Source organism: Numida meleagris, chromosome 1 (assembly GCF_002078875.1).
Source record: "Numida meleagris isolate 19003 breed g44 Domestic line chromosome 1, NumMel1.0, whole genome shotgun sequence".
NCBI lineage: Eukaryota > Metazoa > Chordata > Aves > Galliformes > Numididae > Numida > Numida meleagris.
Window position 1 is genome coordinate 174817440 of NC_034409.1, and position 21328 is coordinate 174838767.

At 42.1% G+C, this 21328-nt stretch overlaps 1 protein-coding gene across 9 annotated transcripts in view; it reads left to right on the plus strand.

Moving 5' to 3' along the window:
• Nucleotides 1-21328, plus strand: part of ATP8A2 (ATPase phospholipid transporting 8A2) — a 325803-nt gene that overhangs the window by 283210 nt on the left and 21265 nt on the right. For all 9 annotated transcript variants that reach the window (XM_021379136.1, XM_021379100.1, XM_021379117.1 and 6 more), the window contains 2 exons: nucleotides 6842-6930; nucleotides 12766-12870. In XM_021379136.1, the coding sequence (XP_021234811.1) occupies nucleotides 6842-6930; nucleotides 12766-12870 (194 nt within the window). The remainder of the gene's footprint in view (nucleotides 1-6841; nucleotides 6931-12765; nucleotides 12871-21328) is intronic.

The window sequence follows — 21328 nt, forward strand, 5'->3', positions numbered from 1 at the left end:
TTTACTACATGATTTTAACCAACAGTCTTCTCCAGATGACTCTGAAGAAGCATTCATTTACATTATTTGTTGAGCTTAACATAACCAATAATGAAAAAAAGGAATGATAGGCTGCATTAAACTACTGCAGAATTTACACTGCCAGTGAACTATAGAATCAAATTAAAACACCGTCTGATTAATTTCCTTAATTTTCTACTATCAGAGTAATAATGGAAAGTAACATGGGCAGGTGCTTTGTTTAATTGGTAGTGTTGTATAGTAATTAAGTAGTGAGATATAGTAGTATTTTCTTAGGCAAAGCTGTGTCTGTAGAATACGTTTTAGTTGACACAAACCAGTTATTAACACCCTTTGAGATACAGTTGCCTAATGATGTATTAATGGGTATTTCATATATTTTTCAAACAGTAATTTCTGTTAATTACATTAAAAAATAGAACAAAAAGAGGTTGCTAACTTGTTGTATTCCTCCATTATGGAAAATCAGTTCCTAACAGAAAATGAAGGGAGTAGAAGCTCTGGGGATTTCACTGTGCTCCTAGAGTGTTATAACTCCAACTGGTTTCTCCAAAATAACATGAATGTGTGCGAAAACTTTGGCATTGTAACGTTGTATTGCCAGTTCCTGGAATTTTCTACTCATGAAAGAACAGTTCTTCAAATGAGTAATTTATCGCTGTTGCTGTGATTATATTTTTCTGGGGTTTTAGGTGCTTTCGTCTGTATTTTCATACTTTCTTTTAACCATCGTAGCTAGCAACTTCTTTAATGAAAAACTTCTTTCCTGAGGCCTAAATCCCAAGATATCTTGGGCTTTACTAGGAATACCAAGTATATGTCTTTGTGATAGCACTGGCATTTTTCTTTCTGTTCACAGTACTACTCCTGTCTTCCCTCTCTATGTTTATATCCAGGCTTTAAATTAAAATTACCAATAGGCTTGATTGGTATGGCATGAAAGCTAGCCAGTGGATAAGTTTCTTATTCTAGTCTTCCGTATGGTTTTAAGTATGAGGTTTAACAAGTCCAAGGGCAAGGTGTTGTACTTGAGTCGAGGCAATCCCAGATATGAGTACAGACTGAGAGAAGTACACATTGAGAGCAGCCGTGTGGAGAAGGATTTGGGGGTCCTTATGAATGAAAAGCTGGACATGAGCCAGCAGTGTGTGCTTGCAGCCTGGAAGGCCAGAAGAATTCTGGGTTGCATCAAAAGAGGGGTGGCTAGCAGGGAGAGGGTGGGGGTTGTACCCCTCTACTCTCCACTTGTGAAGCCCCATCTGGAGTACTGCATCCAGATCTGGGGCCCTCGGTGCGGGGGGATGTGGAGCTGCTGGAGAGGGTCCAAAGGAGGGCTACGAAGATGATCAAAGGACTGGAGCACTTCTCCTGTGATGAAAGGTTGAAGGATCTGGGATTGTTCAGCTTGGAGAAGAGAATGCTCTGGGGAGACCTCATTGTGGCCTTCCAGTACTTCCTGCTTGCAAGGAGAAGGGGGACCAACATTCTACACGGGCATATAGTGACAGGACAAGAGGGAATGGGTTTAAACTAAAAGAGGTGAGATTTAAGTTAGATATTAGGAGGAAATATTTTACTCAGATAGGGGTGAGGTACTGGGACAGGCTGCCCAGAGAAGATGTGGGTGCCCCATTCCTGGAGCTGCTCAAGGCCAGGTTGGATGGGGCCCTGGGCAACCTGAGCTGGTGGGTGACAGCCCTGCCCATGGCACGGGGGTTGGAACTAGATGATCTTTAAGGTCCCTTCCAACCCAAGCCATTCTATGATAACTGGCAAAATTAAGAAAAAAATAGTAAAATATCTGAGAGAAGTATCTGATTTTTCTGTGCTCCTTTTACCACTCTCAAGGGGAAATGGCTGTATGAGTGGAGACTGGAAGAGGGAGGAAATAGGTTTGAGACTGGACCAATGTGTCATTGTGTTAAACCCAGCCAGCCAGTGAGGTCATTGTTTTCATCTGAGTCATTTTAGAATGAAAACTCTTACATTATGGAAAACATTGCACATCTTTATTTAAGACATAGAAATATCCAGCCAAACTTTCAGGAGTAGAGCTCTGCTGATTTTATTCGAGGTACTCCTGTCCCAGTGGTGTAAGCAGGAGGGAAAATCAAATTCGTTTGCCTCATTTTTTGAACACTTTGCCACTAACCCAAAGTAAGTTATTCTCTAGGCACACTTCAAACCAAGATGCTTGTTGAGGAGGGAGCTGGTAAATCTGTTGATCACACCTGTCAGCCCTGAGTCCAATAAATCTGTCCAGCCTGGAGCAGGCTATAGTTGTACTGGGGAGAAAGGTTCTTAAGTACCGACTCATATCAAGGCTATATTATATTCCAACGTGCAGAGGGTTAGTCCTTGACACTGCATTCTTGGCTATTGATTGTATTTCATACTCAGGCTCCAGTAGGCTCAGTCTCCATGTAGGACAATTTAATTGAGGGACTTGGGCAATCTGCCCAGCTCTGCAATTGATTTGTGTGGCCATGAGCAAACCATGTCATCTCCCTGCACTTGGTTTTTAATGTATATGGTCTTTAAGGTGGGTCTTACATTAGTAACACTTTAAGGATTTTGCTGTATAGTACAGTAATTATAACAATTTGTGTGTTTTGTATGATTTAACTGCATAGTTATTGTCACGTAAGCTAAGAGGAATAGTAGGAGGTTTTGGCTAAATCTAACAATTGCTCTTTTATCATTTAAGTGGGAGAAAGCCATTGCTACTTTATGTCTTCAGAATAGTTTATGAAAATGACACTGGCTTCCAGCTGTTTGCATAGCATGTGCTTACAGAGTTAACCTGTGGCAAGTCCAATGTCTCCTTAAGATTAATTCAGCCACTTGTTTGATAAACATTTAATGTTTTTTCCCTTTCAAGAAGTAACTTATAGGTCTTTTTGGAAAAAATAAAGCTTACCTGTGCTGGCACTGAAACGAGAGTATCGAGAACATGTGGAGACTGTATGTTCTGTAAAGGAAAACATGTTTGGGTAATGGTCTTCAAAGTGTATAAATTCATCCGCTGTTGGCAGGAGAGTTTCATTATCGTTATCATGGTATGGGCATGCTTCACAATCATCACAGGGCCCTCTTCTCCCCATCTCCTCCTCTCGCAGTTGCTGCCAAAGGCAGTGGTACACTATCTTCCATGTTTGACTAGTGAGGACCAACGTAATCTGCCTGTGATTGTGCAAGTGGCCAGTCGACAGCAGATTGGATTTGGATCCCAAGTGGGATGCTGGCATTTCCATGAATATGAAACTGAAATTGAGCAACTTATTGGATCCTTATCCATGTCTCGTGGAGACAGTTATGAACAGGATCTAGGCACACTTCCAGTAATAATTTTTGTTGCACTGTAAATACAAAACCAGCTGTTTTCATGGTGAAGTTATGCTTTTACTGTCCATTTTTAATCAGAAATAGGATGCATGGGCATCTGAGGAAATGAAGCGATAAAGTATTTTATTATTTAGAATGTGAATTTATATTTTGTCTCACTTTTCTTGAATGATCTGAGATGTTTGTGATCCTTGTTTGGGTTGTCTGAATCATTTACTGGTCCCCAGTTGTTTCCTAACCATGCAGTGGTAAGAATACAAAAATGGTCGGAATGTCTTCCCACACCTGAGCACTTCCTGGCACTGTTACTCTCACTGGAAGGAATTGTTGAAATTGCTGGCACCACCTATTGGCAGGAGAGTAAATCTATGAATAATGTTTATTTGCATACTAAGAAAGAATAATAAAATAGATCTTTTTGAAACAGCCTAGCTGATATGCTTCTGTAAAGCTAGTCTTTGATTTAAAAACAAACAAAAAACAAAACGCCACTTATTCTATGCTTTCTAAAATAGTAGTGATGCACAGACATTTTTTAAAAGGTGGTGGTTCCTGTTTAGTAGCTCTGCTTTTCTTATGTGGAGGAGATGCCTGGTAGTAGAAGGCTGTCACTCCTTGGGCTGGGCATGGAGGTGCTGTGTTTCCTTAAAGACACATTGCAGTCCAGGCTCCACTGCCATTTTGAATAGCTGAACAACTGCAGTGGGGCATGAGAACAGCTGCAAAGTCTGGGGGAGGCTTTGATGCGATATGTATGTGTTCTCACTAGAGCTTCAGTTCATAACCCAGTTGGAAAACATCCTAAAAATGCTGTCTGTGGATGTGCCCACATTAGGTGGTTTTCAGGGAATCCTCTGCTGAGGAGCTCCAGTTGTGTGAGCAGATGGTGTAACTCTGCCGGGGCCGAGGCAGCATTCAGGTCCGTGTGCAAGGCAAACCAGTTACTGTCCTGCAGTGCAGCAGGCACACAACTGCTTTCAGAAACTATAAATAAGAGGGCAGAAACAGTCCGGGTGAGCTCAGGAATGGAGAAAAACTTAGAGTGTGCTGTGTGGAAAAAGGCTTGCCAGGAGAAATGTCAGTGTCTGAAAGGGTGAGATGAGATGAATGGTTTTACTGTTGTGGTGCAGTTTGCCGACAGGCTAATGCTGATGTAAAATGCATAGCTGCAGGTAAAAGGTATGTGACTTGAGCTTCTTGAGTGTGGAGAGCTTAGGGTGCAAAATGTCCAAGCTCATAGCCATTGATTGAGTTGACAACATGATAAAAAATAGCATTTAAATTCCTGGTGAGCACATACTTGGATTGTTCCGTGCATTAAAAGCGCATCAAGTTTGTTTCAGATAGGAAAGCAAAAAGTGGAATGTAAAGTACTTGGAGGAAAAATGTTAGAAAATGTGTGTATGATTAATACTGTGGTCCTTTTTTTTGCCTTTATTAGCACAAGCAATGGAAGGATGGTCAGTGCAAATGCTGATGTGATTAAACTGCTAGCACCTGCAGGGTCACAGCTAAAGAAAAGCAAAGCATGAATATGAATCTCATCATATTTTGCCACTGTGTTACTGTAGGTCAGCTCTTCAGCTAACAGTAAAGTTAAGATTTCCCTCTTACTTCTGCCTGCCCTTTTCTTCAAGTAAGCATAGATCAAAACTGACGGTATGCTTCTGGCATTCTCATGTGAAAGTAGGCATGAGGGATCGCAAATAACTACGAGCTGATTCTCAGACTGGAATTTGTTTGCTTACTGTCCGTGTGGGTGGCGGCGTCCATAAATGTTTTAGCACAGTCTGGTTCGCTCTTGGTCTCAGTACAAGATTTACCACTGACCTGTCAGTCCAGCCGCAGCATGGAAGATTGTACATTCAGAAGAGAAAAATGCTTTTGGAAGTCCTCAGTACTTAGCAACCCGAGGGTGAGCTGCTGCTGATTAAATATGGCTGAGCAGAGAGGTGGATGACTCTAAGTAGGGGGTGGCTCTGGGAGGAGATGCTGCGTGCAGCAAGTGCCGTCCTGGCTCTGCAGTGTGGTGGTTGTTGTGTTTTAAGCCCCACTGTACTGGGTGGTGGAAGTTCCTTCTGTTGCAATCAACTGCCTGTGTCTTAACAAAGTGTGTAACTACAAATTATCTTCTCACAGTCTATTTCAAGGGCTAGAAGTCATGTGTTCAATTTCATGTTCTGTAGTTTGGCTTTGTGCTTGTCTATGAAATTCCCTGACACTTCAACGCTGTGGGCTGCTCTTCCCTTGTGTGCTGCAAGTGAGACACAACCAAACCAGCCCAGCCTGCATGTCAGCAGGAGCCAGCTGCTTCATTTTGGTGTCCATCAGTATATGCCTCCCTGCCTTTGGCTACAATGCACACAGGCATCTGTGAGTACACTTGTGGGCATTGTATGTGGCATACAAGTTACTGAGAAGCCAAGGTTTTGGGGAGGGTACATGGCATCGTTCACAAGCAGCAAGAGAGCAAAGTGTGGCTAGCTGCTGGAAATGCTGTTCACACCTTTCAGCCCATGTTTTACTTGTGTGCTGCACACGATTCATTACAATAGAAAAATACTCTTTACTGGTGTAGCACAGAGCTGAAATGATTCTCAAGGGATGTGTGTATGTATGTTCACACATGCTTGCAAGAGGTGATGGGGTTGTTTCCAGTATCCTGTGTATCAAACCAGGGTTTACCCTTAATTTATCTGTAAAAGGTTCTAGGGAGAACTCTAAATAAATGACCTGAAATAGCAAGTCCATAAATAGTGCTATGTTTCAACTGTGTTCCACAGCTCTATCTGTGTGCTGGAACCTGCAGAGTTTCTGGATATATTCTTTCTCAAATCCTACCAAGCTTTCTCTTCAGGCATTATAACAATGAAAGAAATGTAAATATAAACTTGGAGCTCTTTGTTTGTAAAAAGCCATTTACAGGGATGGGGGTGTCTTTCCCACCCTGGGTTTCAGACAGCAGTAATTTGAACAGGAAGTACTGTATTTAAGTGCAGTATGACTGAAACATTTTAGTGAGACATCTTTTGTTTGGTTGGTTTTGTGACAGTTGATGCTGCTCAGAGCTGGAGCAGTGGGGTAGAAAGAGTAAGCAAAGAGCAGAAAAGACTCATTACAATTAAAAGCTTAACGTTTATGGTGCACTTCTCCATGAGTGAAAATGACTGCTTGGATCAAAAAAATTAATATCAGTGGAGGATTTGGTCAGAACACAAAGTTTCTTAAAAAATCTAGGAAATTTGGGATCATGAGGAATGAACCTAATGAGAAATGCTGCTGTTGTTTCTCAAGTATAGGCCTACTTTCCATTAAGAATTGCTGCAACTTCCCCCTTCCCTCTTGCCCCCACAGATTTCAACATCATCCCAATCACAGTTGCTGTTTGTTGCCATCCCTCTATTTTTTCCCTGAAAACAACCACTTAATATGTGATGGCTTGAAAATGCTCATAATGTGTTTGTTTTCTTCGTAGGCTGGAATGGTGCTGAGATGTGGCTACTTCTGGTTTGGGTTATTTCTCGTGCCCACTGCGTGCCTTGTTAAAGATGTGGCATGGACAGCGTAAGTCCTGAACCTGTCTTCTCTGAGTTCTGGGAATTATTCTGCAAACTCATGTTGCCCAGTTCATCCTGTACCAATCTGAGGGAGTCAGCCTTCACTGAGTAATGAAGATACCTCTCTTGATTATTCATATTGCCTACTCTCTAGGTAAACCAATTGAATTCAGACCTCAGAGATCTCCTATTCTAAAAGAGAGCCAATGTTTTGTTTGGTTTGACTGAGGTTAGGTAGAACATAAAAATGTGGTACTCCTGTCCTTACCCTGTAAGTTTCCAGTTGTTTGTCAGCTCCTTTTTGGGCTCACTCGGGAGCGAGTCTTCTAAGCTTTAGCTGAGAGGAGAGCAGTACACACCGCACTCTATATTTAGTCATAGCGACTCCTTCCCTGCCCAGAGAGGAGGAACAAGCCCTGTGAAATACAGCTCTGTGTAATCTCCAGATCCTCTCAAAACTCGGTAGTTTCAAACCTTTGCAGAAATTAAGCAATTTCAAGAATTTTGATTTAAAGAGCAGCAGCTTCTCTACCATTGCAATCTAACATGTAGAAGCATGCTTTTTCAGGTAGCATTTCTGGCATTCTGCTCATTTTTTAAGTGTCTTAAGTCCCAAAGCTTTCATTCTTTCCCTTGGAAGGCTGTTTAACAACCAAGAGGCTTTTGATGATGATATGGTGTGTTGTTTTTTTTGTAAACATTCTTCTTTAGCCTAATTAAGGAGAATTTTTTTGGATTCTGAGACGCTAGAGGTAACTTAGTAGTCACATTCTCATTGCATTAGAAGAGCAGCAAAGAAAGCATTGCCCTTGCTCTCTTACCTGAAGGTGACGCTTTGCTTCATAACCTTATGCAAGGACCCAAACCTTTCTAACAGGCAAAAATAGAGATCCTAGCTGCTGTGAAGAGGGAGTACAGGCTGGCATGTCACTTTGTCATGAAGGCCCAAAGTGAAAGCTTCATGATATGTAACACTTAGCTCCAGCAATGAGCTGTTGATCAGTCAAGGAAGGCTGTTTGCCTAACGTGGGTACATTTCAAGTTCCAGCATACGGGGTAAGTCAGGTAATATGCATACATCTGAAAATCTGATATTTTTTCTTCCCTTGGGGCTGATAGCATGGGTACATTAAACTAATTTTGCTTGGCAAATCTGCCAATCAGTAGATACTCAGTGTACATTTTCCCATTTTCTTCATCTGCTTAATTTTCATGAGCTACATAGCTAAAATTAAACCTAAGTATCATAATGTAAAATTTATGTTAAGTCCAAACTATGATTTAATGATCTTGCACACTAGAGGGTTTTTTGTTACATTCATTAAACTTCTCCAATTGAAAATAATTTAAGAACTCTAAAGCTGAGGCCAGAATGGGGCCAAATTTGGACACTTAAGTTAGCTGCGTCAGTGAGCTGGTTTTTAAAACTGAAAAAATCTTAGAACTCATTTGGCATAACAGGTCCTGCTCCTGTGTCAGGCATTATTTAAAATCACATGCTCAGAAGTCAGTGGGACTACTTCTGTGATTCAGGCCAAATAGGAGCTGAACTGCTTGCATCATCAGTAGTCAAATACGTATTTAGGTGTCCAACACTGTTCTTGGACTGTTCAAATGTTTTCATGACAGTTCGGTGTCCTGAAGTTGTCCTCTGCTCTTATCAGTTCTTGGCAAAAATGGCTAAGAACTGTAAAACATTCCAGGCTGACGCAGGCTCATCCTCAGCTATTACTCATGTAAAATGGTTACTGACTCAGCCTGTTCTTTAATATTTCTTAGAGAATCTCAGCAACATAATCCTTCCAGTGGTTCAGAGCAAGAATGTACAGAGATTGTGAAGCTCTCGAGACAAACGTGTGTGATTGATAGGCTGGATATTTTCCCAGCAGATTTTAAACAGGAGGCTCCTATCAACGTTAAGCAAAATATCTGTTCTCTAAGCAGGACTTCTCTTTTTAACCTATCACTGAAAAATTAACGCCATTAACATTTTAACTAGGATAAATGAAATGACACAGCTATCAGCACTGCCATATGGAAGGAGTAAAGGTCTGTTTCCTTTCCAAGAGGCTTGCCATTCAAAACTTGAGCCCAAGGCCTCTGGAAAGCAGACAGCACATTTCCACAGCAGCGGTTACAGCACACTGCTGTCCGTAATTCAGCAGAATCTGGTTTGGGCCATAAAATTCCAGCAGCTATGACTTCTCATTGTCATGGAATTTGTCCCTTTCCATTCCTTTTGGACGTGAAGCCTATGTCCACAGAAGGAGCGTCCATGCCTAATTTCAGTACAAAGTACTGTCAGAAAAATAAATATGATACAGAGTTTTTCTCTGGAAGAATGCTAAAAGGGATAACCCAGTGTGGTTAAGAGCCATGCAAATATTTGTTTCTAAACTGCTGTGCTGCATCCAGTGTCAAAATGTTTAATGCTGGCAAGCATGAGCTAGTTTTACATGTTCTCTTTGTCGTACACACTACAGTTGTCAACACACCTCTTATCTCCCATGTCCTGTGCAGCTGCAGGCTTTTTATTTAAATATTCTTGTGTGTGTGTGTGTATATATACATATATAAAGTGAATCAAGGAATAGTGGAAAACTTCTTGCTCTAGAAAAAGAAGGAAGCTTATTATTAATACTTGGCTGCAATACCGCATTGTTTACTTTGGTCCACTATCTTGAGTTCAGTGGCTTTGCTTGGATTAAGTTTTTGCCTTATAAAAGTCCCAGTTGTGCTACCATTGAAAAGAACAGAATTTTATAAGGTGAGTCCTTCCTTACAGTTGGCACGTGTTGCTTGAATGCATGTCACTGATGCTAGGAAGTCTTGAAATGTCAGACCCACAAAGCGATGTGAGAATCATAAAAATGCAGAATTTATTCTAGCAAAATTAGGGAAGAGGGCAAGAATTTATTTTTTTAAATGGTGTCTCAAAACTTAGTGTTATAGTGAGATATTTCTTGAGCCTTCCAATCCTTAACAAAGTCCTGATGTGCTTTCTTTTTTTATGAGGGAGAAGACTGGGGGAAGAAGCATGTAGTACTTGCCAGCCTTTGCAGGGTAAATAAGTGAGAAGGTACAAGAGCTCTTCCCGTCCTTGCATGCACTGGCGGTCTCTGGAGCATGGGGCACCTAATATGATGTTGATAACAAAGGGCCACAGTAGAGGTGTCATTGTGCTTGAGAAAAACTTGTGGATGTAACCGTGCTCCTCCCTGGCAAGTTCTGGCCTCCAGAACCCCCTAAATATCCTCCTAGGGCTGTGATGTGAAGCTGTGCACTTCCCTGACTTGGAAGGGGAAGAGCCATCGGAGACAGTGGGATGACCCTTTAGCTGTTCTTATGGTTCCTGATCTTGATATCCCTATGTGAGTGGAAGTTGAGTCTGCCTTTATATAATTCAACAATTGCAGATGAACAGGAACAACAAATACAAGAGCTCATAATTTATTGAGGGCTGATCACGCATCTAGGGCCACTTGTAAAGTACAAGGTAAAAACGAAGACTTCTACCTGTGTTTTTGTGTATCAAAAGTTAACAATGTGCTGTTGTGAAAAAATCATGAAGTATCCAGTCCTGTTGCCAGCAGTCCGTGGAATATTTGCAATTGGCTTTGATGGGAGCAAGCCCAGACTCTGAGGCAGTCATAATACCATATTTTAGTATTTGTTCTTGGAGAAATGTGTGGATAGGTCAGCTCAGGCCCTTTTATAAATACTTCATTACTCCATTCTTCCATGGATGTTCTTTCTCCAAGTGAAGAAGTGACTCAGTGCATAACAATTACCTGGAAGGTTACTGTAGCTTCATGGATACTCAGCCATGGCAGAACTCATGTATTCTGTTACTTCATTTTACTTCTAAAATACTTCAGAACACTTGACTTCAGGGCAACCTTATTTTTTCCATATTGTGAAATAGCTGAGCAATACCTGCTTTTGCTGTCCTCTACTAATTGGACGTTATTGCTCAGTTTCCATTTTGAATTTGCTGTTCACTCCAAGGGGAAAGAAAAACATCCCATTTATCCTATACTCTGTGGCATGAAACCTTGGGAGAGGGACTGAATAACTTGCAGACTTCTGTGTTCTAGTCTGTGGGGAGAGCAAGTTTTAAAGGGGTTTTGTAATTTCTAAACATGCTCAGTGTTTAAGTTTACATTAGTAGGTAAAAGATGAGTTCAAGTTCAGTGTTTCAGTGTATTTACTCAAATTAAGGGGAGTGTGGTAGTGAAGTCAACTGTAAAGATTATAAGAATTAATAACTCAAAGCTTTCTCATCTCAAAAAATCACTAGTTTTCCATCCTCAGAGTTTAACCATTAGCCTAACAAGTTATAGTAACTGGAATGTAATTAATGTCTGTGCAGCTGTAGGTTATCTCATGTTCTTGAAATGCTGTGTTTTAAAATATGCTTGCTATTCTGTTTTCTCCTGTCACAGTATGCTGGTGTTCCCTTGCAAATCACACTCGCTTGGTGCTTTAAATCAGATACTCTCCTAAGTACATCCTTGATGCCTCTAGATTTTACTGTTTTTTATTTTCCTGTTCTCTTTGCTTTGCTTTGCTCTTAAATTCAGATATGTTTTGAAAAGTTGTTATTTTAGTTTCTCATTCTGAGACATTTGGGGCCTAATTCAGCACCACAAAGACCGAAGTACTTGGGTATAACTTAGTAGCAAGCCACTTGCATCTACAATAGACTCAGCAAAGATTTTCTGGTTTTCGTTTCTTATTCCCCGTGGAAGGACTGATAGGAACCACGCTTTTTAAAAATAAATGCATCTTCATTACAGTTTAATTACATATACACAAGTTACTTTTCTGCTAGAAGGAGGGAGACGTGTTTTGTATCATTGGTTAAAAATTATAGAATCTGCATGTAGGATTTTCATAAAACTTAAAAAGAAATGTTTGCCACCTCCAGAACGGAAGAATATAATTTTAATGCCATGAAGCAAAGCAAGTGGTGTATTACCCTACTTGTCTCCATCTTGTTTTCAGGCTTTCATGCAGTCGCATGCAAATCAATATTATCTCATGGGACACTTGTCCTCCTCTAAGTGACACAAAAGAGGACGCTGATCAAAAACTGCCCATTGCAGAAAGATCCCCACAGTTCATGTCATTACTTTGTAAATGTCAAAGAGAGGGGACTGGGTTCTCCTTCTGCCAGTTTAATTTTTAATAGTACAAGAATGGTAAGTGAAACTGAAAAAAGAGCCTTAGTATTTACGGGGGGGCACTGCTTTCCAAATTCTGGTTATGTGTGTGGTGCATGCATGGCTCATTGAATCCCCAAGCTGAGAAAGTAGGACAGAGCCAGTTTTGTTACTGTCATCTTGAAAGCTCAGAGAAAGAAGTGCCTTTCCAAGTCACGTGAGACTGATAAATGAAAATAAAGGGGCTTGAATGGCAATTATTATCTGAGACTCTCCTCAGGTTTTCAGAGCAGTGTGATGCATAGCTCAAAAGACTGAGTGGAATCATGTTTTACTGCCATGAATATTCAATGAATCCCTGTTCTTTTGTCTGAAAGCTCTGGTCCTGAGCAGTCCCACAGCAGCAGTGTCAGGTCTCCACAGTCCAGTAGCTGTGCTAGTTGGTAACATCTTGAGGGTTGTGTTGAAGCAGACAAGCTCTGCCAAATTTCTTATTTCTTAGGTAATATTTCCCAGGTATTGTGAATCTGGGCTGACTGTTCGTGTACATTCACTGCCTTATTTCCCAAACCATGTGAAGGGATTGCCCTGGCTTCTCATATAGGAAGTAAAATTGGGCTTTTTTAACAACACGATGTTCATATGACTTACCTTGTGTCCTTGTTTTTGTGGTACAGGGCCAAGCATACCTACCATAAATCTTTGCTGGAACAAGTTCAGGAGTTGGAGATGAAGACAAGAGAGCTGGGAAAAGCTATGCTTCGTGACAGTAATGGAAAGAGGTGGGACAATTCTGTGCTGATGTTTAAAAAAAAAAAAATTACTGTCTCTGTCCTCTCCTGTTTCTATTTCTCATTCATTGTTCAAATCTGATTGCAGTCAGGTAAGAATTCTGTCCTATATTATTAATTTGTTGCTGTTGTTCCTTTCCACTTTGGTGTTCCACAACACCAAATTGCTTGTTGCCCCCACCAAAATCAGCCCTTCTGGTTTTGTTTCTCCTGTTATTGCTAGTGAGGCTGTATTTGAAAACTGCAGCTCAGTCTCCTGGTAACAAGTCATGCAATTACCTGGCTGTTGGGCCAGACTGTTTTGAAAGAACTTTGTTGCACATACTTTCCTTGCCATCAAAAAAAGTCAGTCTGATAAGCTTGTCGGAGGAGGAAACTGTCTGAGACTCAGGATATAAGGAGAGTTAGACTGTAGCTAAAGAGAGAAGTGGCTAATCCAGTGTTTCCCTACAGCTTCATTCATTCTCACCTCAAAGTGTTTGGTTTTCTTTTTTTTTTTTAATGTTTTTGCTGTTTTCCACTGCAGTTTTGCAGGCCTCTCTGTTCAAGGTTCTTAGTTTCTTGTCGTGCCTCTCCCTTGTATGCACACCATATGGACTTGAACATATTGCTATTATTGAATCCTTCATTGTAAGGGGAGAGTATGTGTTGGTATGTGTTGTGTGGGAACCTTTGTCTCTTCTGAAAGAAGCTAAAGAAAATCACAGTGAGGCTTTTGCATCCAACAGTTTCATTTGCCATCGCAGAATGTGGTTCTGCATCAGCTAGTCGGAAAAGCTCCCTGAGTTCAAAAAGGTTTTAGAACTAACTCTTCTGTTCCCTAAACAATATGGCACCACATGACTTGCTAAGAAACGACGTGATCATTAAACTGGATTTTAGCAAACCTTATAAACTAGCAAACTGAGTGGAATGGAGCTTTTAAAAGATTTTGTTCTTATGGGGCAGGGTCATCCTTTGAGCCTTTGATGTGTATTCTAAGGTAAACTAATTGCCATATTGTAGCTGCTGCTAAGATGAGTGGGTAGTAGATTTTTCAACTGAATTTGTGAGTTAATAAGCACTATTCTTAGGGAAAATTATCAGGGAATGAGTTTACCAAGATTATAGTAAACTGAAAAGCTTTAAAAAAAATGCTTTGTGAACTACAGTGTGTTTGTAAGATGGCCTTAGTGACCAGAGTTTGCTTCTCAGAGCCAAGACAAAGTAAACACAGTGTTGTTGATTAAAATCACTTCAAAATGCTTGGTATGCTCAGTTTTTATTGAGCTGTTTTTCTGCAGTGACTTTTGGATTCTACAAAACACTGCGCATAAATTGTGCTTGCTTGCAGAAGTCACAAACTGCACATCAAATCGTTTAAAAAGAAAAAGCAAACTTTGCAGCACTGGCCAAAAAGGACAATGTTTTATGCCATGATTAAAACCAATAAAAATGCCTGAAATCAAGCATCTAATGAAAAATAGGAGTTGTTTTCAGTTGACTGAGTTGTCACCTTGAAGTCAGTTGGAGCCGAAGTGCTTGGTACCAAAATCAGGTTAGCCTCCCAGCCAAAACACATGGAAGGTGTGATTTTGGGTTGTGAATTACTGCTCAAAGACCAATTAGATGCCAAGCAAGTGGGATCCAGTTGTGCTGGGGACTGCTGTTCCCAGACATGCGGTTCTGATAGTAGGAACCCCGTGGCTCCTGCTGTGGTTCCTATCAGTGTCTGGGACAAAGCTGCATTTGTGTCAGTCATTTGTGTTTTCCTGCCAGTGTTAAGTGCCAGTTATTGACAGCCATGGAGGAAAGCGAATCCGCTTTTTGCAAGCGGAATCTGTGGGTTGCGAGGCAGGTTGACATAGCATTAATAGTGAGAAAGGTTGCTAGCACATAATCTGTTTATATGCATGTGTATGTGTCTCCTAGAACTTGATGGGTTTCTTCTCTGTTTACGGACAGTCCTGACTTCCTGTAAATTTTATGATCGAGTTGTAATTCTCTCATATGCTCTATGTTTTCATAGCCTTTTATTTTATTGCATTCTTATTGCAAACTCTCTCATCTGCATTCCTCCTCCTCTGTATAGCTTCACTTCATTCTCGAAACGCTTGCATGGAGATGATGTAAGGAATCCCTCCTGGCCTTCTCTCCCCTTCTCCCTCCCCCCCTTCTTTCCATGCATTTGTTTGTTCTCCTTCCTAATTGCTCCCAGATTTTCTGGGTGGTCCATCTGTGAACTAGATAATGGTAGAGTGCCTCTGCCTGCTAGGAGCTGGTGTGCTGTGCTTGTGATGTGGCCTCCAGAGTGCTCTTCAGAGTTGTTCTGCCTTTTATCTCTTTTGTTTGTCTCCTGGCTCTTTCACACCTGCTTGAAATCGTGAGCTTGTCCAAAGGGAAGGGTGAGGGTGGGAAAAGAGGCAGAGGGACCTTACTGCAGTTACAGCCTCTCTGGTTCATATTCGTTTTTTTCTCTTAAGTGTCCTTGAAGCCAGTGGAAACGAGGAGTGAGGAGATGCATGCACTGCTCTCTCCTGCTGCCCGCGGCCCCATTGCTCTTAGGATATTTCTGGCAATGTGACACTGCAGGAAGGGGACATAACCGGAGTCCCTTCATTTCTAACACAAAGTGGAGAGCTGTGTTAGAACTGGACAGGTCCACCAGTCACCTCTGAGTGCCAGTGCCAGCTCTTGGTTGGAAGCGTTCCTGAAAACACAGCCATGAGGTGTTGGTTTGTTCAGGCAGCTCTGAAAGATAAGCTTGCTGTCATCAGGGTCTGGTTTCCTGTCTTGCATAGTGGACGCTATTTTTGTTCAGTGTTTTTTCACAAACAAACAAAAATAAATAAAAATCACACCCAATTACAGATAAGGGGGATTTAGGGAGCTAATTGCTTTTATCATTGCCTAGACTATAGGGGAAAAATGAAGTGCAAGATGTGGATGTTTAGGATTATTCTGCCAAACAAAAAGCAATTCACAAACACCGGAAGGCAGTGAGACCATCTAGACGTGCACAATAGGGTGCCAGCAGTTTGCAGCAGCTCGCTTGAATCTCTGTAAAGCATGAGCAGGATACCACCTGGGTCCTCGCTGCAGTTTGCATGGGAGCACTGGGAGATCTCATGTGCCTCTTGATACCTGAATACGCACATCCTGCTTTAGGATGTGGCAACTGTTCTTGCTAGAGACATTTTTCCAGGTTAATAAAAAGTGACTTCTAGCACTGGTTAGATTTTCTAAATCTGAGCTTCTCTGAGCAGTTTCTGAAATTGAATTTGATTTTATTGAGCTAAAAAAAAAGCAGGCGCATATTTTGGCTTTACTAGTAATAAGTGACAAAAGAAATGGTAGGTGAAGGATGGTTGATGGTGGCTGGTCTGTGCAGGGAAGAGCACTGGCATACTGAGTGCTACAGCCAGGTCCCAAATACCTTACAAATAGCACTAGTGTGATCCTTGAAGTTGATACTGAGAATATTATTGTTTGCCATAAAGGGTTTTGTCCTAATTTTTCTCTGTATCACATCTTGACATCTAAAACTTTACTTTTATTTTCCATGGAAGCTGAAATGATTACAAAATCAGATGATTCCAAGAGTTAGGGGATTTAATCAGGGGAAAATGCCACATCCCTGGAGGTGTTCAAGGCCATATTGGATGGGGCCCTGGGCAACCTGATCTGGCAACCACTGTGGTGGCTGGCAGCTTTGCCCATGGCAGGGGGCGTGGAACTGGATGATCTTTAAGGTCCACTCTGACCTAAGCCATTCAGTGAATGTATGGAAATCCCTTGAGAACTGAAGACCAGAAATAGCTTGAGAAGCAGAGGTAGGAGCTTGCAGCAAGGAGTTAGCAAGGGGACCCCATGGTGTGTTCATGCTCCTGCTTGTGGAAGATGAGTGCCTGCTCTGGTCCTCCCCAGCCTGGCACCCAGTGGCACTGAGCTGGCATCCAGCCCGGCTGCAGGGTGAGCAAGCCTGTGTACAGGAGGGGAGAGGGCTCCTTGGCACTCTCATGTAACAAAGGGCAGGATTTAACACTAAATTTACATGAATTCAGAGAGGTGAGAGGGACAGCTTGTGTGCCAAAGTAAACAGGGACATGTGGAGACACCTGCCCAGCAGAGCTAATCATGTTAACATGTGAGATTTACACAAAGAAAAAAGTTTTTCTACAGATTTGTGTTCAAAAGTGGCATTGAGTTCAGCTGCGGGGATTTTTTGCATCTTGCGGTGAGTTTGCAACTAAACCTTGCCTCATAAAGGGCCAAATCTTTAAGTCTTCGTTCACTTTTCACTCCATCTAACCTCTCACTGAAGTCAGTGGGAGTTCAGGTGGAGTAAATCCTGATTAGTGACCAAAGTAAACTTTATTTTGGAAACCCACATCACTTCAGCACTCCGATGGCCAGCAAGCAAAGCTGTGCAGCATGCTCCTTGTGACAGTAGATTTTATTTTGCAGAGCTCCCCTACCTGAAGCTCCCTTTGAAGGAGGCTTTTTGGTTGTTTTTCTGTTCTGTTTTGTAATTGTTTGGTGGCTGGGATGAGAACAGTATTTGATACTGAAGAGTAATGCAGCTTTCACTGTTGAATTGCTTTACATGGAGCTGAAGGGCCTGTGCTGTGTTGTGGCAAAATGCCTGCACCACCTGAATATTGGGAAGAATTCCTTCCAATTATTTGGAAAATTGGGAGGCAGTGCAAAGGGAAAATGGAGTGACTGCTGAACAAGGAGACTCAGCTTCATGGTTTACACAGCATTTTTTGGTGGGCATTTTAGCTCTGTCTGCTTCCAGAGCGTGCTGATGAAAGCTGTCCACCTCTTCCTTTCATCTCCATTTTGTAGAACAGACACTGGTTTTCTGTGCACCGAAAACTGCACTTCTCCCAGTCTTGCTCTCTGTCTTCAACAAGGAAACTCCATGGTGAAAATTCTCTTTCACTCCAGTGCTTTTCACCAAAGCCGCCTGTTGCTTTAGTGAAACATGCACGACTGGTTCTCACCTCAAGAGCAAGCTGTCTAGTGACCTCAGCCTGGGTTTTGTGGGGTGGATGAGCACAGAGGCCTATCTTGTTTCCATAGCTGTGTGAGGAGGTGGCAGGTGACACAGGCACTCATGGAGGGCTGCCTGCTCCTTGGGTTCCTGTGGGGGAGAACAAGATGTGGGAAACCTGACAGGGCCTGTGGCTGTGCACATCCTGAGGGCAGTGAGACTCCTGCCTTGTAGGGCAGGAGCAGGAATGCTAAAACAGACTTAATTTTCCACTTCTAACAAGCCCTGAATGAGCTTGAGCATCTGATCTCCCCATTCCTGAGGAAGAGGTGAGTGTTTTCATTAATGTCACCAGGAGCAAGGCTTGGGCTCACCGTATGTCAAAGCACTTTGTCTCTTTATTGATGCATTCCAAATTACAGCCACTTGAATAGGGAAACTGTGTCAATAATGCCCTTTCCAATCAGCAGGTACAACAAATGTTATTTAAAACAAACTCAGTCTTGTGTTTTTAACTGGTTAAACAGCAATGGGTGTTTGGAGCCAAATTCTGGTTCCATGAGTGCCCTGACTTGGTACATTGACTCAGGGTACTCAGGACCACGATCTGAATCCAGCTCGTCTTATGCATTCGAGCATAAAATGAGGTTAAAGAGAGGAGGGGTGTATTTTGGTTTTAAGGTCCAAGGCTTTTTATCAATTTTTCCAGATGTTCTTCACACCATTTCTGGGAAGGAAAGGCGAGATTTCCCCACCAGCGTACGCAACAAAGTGACTGGCATATTTACGATTTTTTCCTTGCAGCTTTACTAGTAAAAAGATATTAGACTCCTTTTACAAGCAAAATGCACATAAAATGATATCAGTGCTTTTTCTGTTAAATTCTTTGATTCCATATGGTAAACGTTCACGTATGGTAGGTGGAAAATGCTTAATTTTGTTTTATTTTATGCTTGTCCCTTTGTCTCTCTCTCCTGTCCCATGTCAGTAAAGAATTGCCACATTATTTCCTCACATTAATACATACTGTTAATTTCCAGCATTTCTAACCCCTACATGTGAGGCACTTGCAAATTACCAAGTTTGGTTCTGTTTTGAACTGGGCAGTGTGGATGCAGTGGGGCAGAGGAGGGAGGGTGCAGGAGAAGGAGGAATTTCAGAATCTGATGGAGGGATGAAGGGGGAGCAGCCATGTTCCTGCTGGCACAGGCAGCCCATGTGCCCAGCTGCTCGCACACACCAGTTGGAGCTGATGTGACCCTTCTCCAGTGCAATTAATTATTTCACATCGTAATTGTGCCTATCACATACCTTTGAGGGAGATCCAGTGCCACAAATAAAGTTAAAACCTGGTGACTTGGAGAAGGATTTAGAGCTGTGATCACATCTGTTAGCAAAGTCAGAATTGATGGAGGTACAGTATCAGTACAAAGGCCAAAACGAAGATGTAAATTGAAAGGGAAGATTAGAAAAAAGGGAACATAACAAGATGAGGGTTAGAACTGATTAAGGGGCCAATCTCTCTGATGCTTAATCCGTAGTTACTGAGTTGGGCATCGGGGATCTCCACAGGGGATGGAAGGAGAAATCTTCCCTCCAGGCTGCACAGCAGGAGAACTGTTCCATAACAACTATTCCAGTGTAATGGCTTCAGCAGTCTCGCCCAACTCCTCCTGGCTGGCCCATCTACGAGGAGGGGCAAGACGGTGTGCCTTCCCAACAAGAACTCAAAAAACTGAATACTTTGTGGACAGTTACAAAATAACACAAAAGCTTGAAGAAAAGCAATTTGTTTTTTTGCAACTCAACCAAAGGTCCCGTGCTTTGCTCTGAATTGTGTCCAGCCACTTTGAAAACTCATCAGTCTTCCTTGTTGCCGTGAGCTGGAAAAAAAAAAAAAAAGTTTAAGAGTAATGATTGGAGAGAATGTAGAGTTTTTGAACAGAAGTTATTTTAAGTTGATTCAAAATGTGGAAGTATACTTTACTGTAACCTTCTGCTGGGGATTTTTTTTGCTTGCTTGTTTGAAAAACACCACACCTTTCTGTAGAGGCCAAGCTTGGAAAACTTTAAACCCGCCGAGATGACTGCTTCTGACAAAATGAGTTGCTAGGAAAAGAACGTTACAGTTGCAACTGTGTTGCCACCTTATCTGTAGAGGATATGACCAAGCACCCACTAGAGTAAGTGCAAAGTGAGGCACTTGAGGACAAGAAGAAAGCAGCCCTGATACTGAGGGAGGTAGTTGAAAAGCAGCAAGCCATGCTTAGCCTTTTCTGCTTCGCAGAGGCTTAAACTGAGTCAATTCCTATATTTTGGAAAGAGTAAAGGCAAAATTGAGCAGCTTCAACTTTAAGTTAGTTGGCTTTGGGACAGTTGACAGTGATACCCCCCATGTTTTGAAGTGCATAAACACGTGTGATGTTTGCAGTGCTTACAAATGGAAGGCACTCTAAGTAGAGAGATCTCATTTATTAGAATTGTTGATTTTCAGAGAGCCATACGATGTTTATAGTGTCTGCTGTTAATGGTACTTTTAAATGTAATACCACCTTCTGTACCAAGTAGTTCTCTTAGAAAAGTTTAGGAATAACGGCCTCAAAAACTAAGGCCAGAAACTGTTGTCCAAGTGATTTCTGAAGTCAAATAAAGGCTTTTGTGCATTAAGACATCAGTAATGACAAAAGAAAATGTAAGTCATTCTTGCTTGTCAGCCAGAGGAAAAGCTTTGCCCTGCTCTTAACCATACAGCTTTAAGACCAACTTGAAGAGAAATTTTTGGACTTGTAGTGGAGAATTTGGTCCCAGCACTCAGCATACTGCCCCGGTGTCACCCACAATGCCAGCTGAAACCCATAACATGCCTTGGCCTCTGTCTGCTGCTGTGGGGTGGTTCTGCTCTGGTACAAGGGGATTTGGTGATGTGGGTGGACCCCTGTACACTTGGCATGGGGCCTGCAGCTGGCTGGCTTCTGTGCTGGGAGTCCTGAGTGCAAACTTCTGAGGTCTAATGGGAGAGCTTCTGCTCTAGTGAACTAGCAGGCTGGATCACAAGCTGTAACAATGGCAGTTCTCCAGGAGAAGAGAAATGAACTTGGGAAAAAGCTAGAGGAGAGCTGCTGCAGTAACACCTGGGGGACATAATGCCTCCAGCTTCCTTGGGCAATCAGCTGCTGCTGTGCCCTTCGCTACTCCCTAGAGCCTGGTTGTACTGATGCAGTAGTCACCTGTGATAGGGAACCTCTTGCTCATCTCAGCCTGCAAATGGCACAGGCCACGCTTCCCTCTGCACTTCCCTTCGCATTGTGCTCAGCAACCTCTTGGTCTTCTAGACATAGTCTGTTTCTCAGAGTTTCTCATGGAGTATTTACAGAAGAATGCAGAAGGGACTTGGATGTGGATGTCTCCTTATTTCAGCTGCATCCTGAGTGATTAAGCAGTGTGTGTAGACGCTGACTCTGCAAAGAAAAT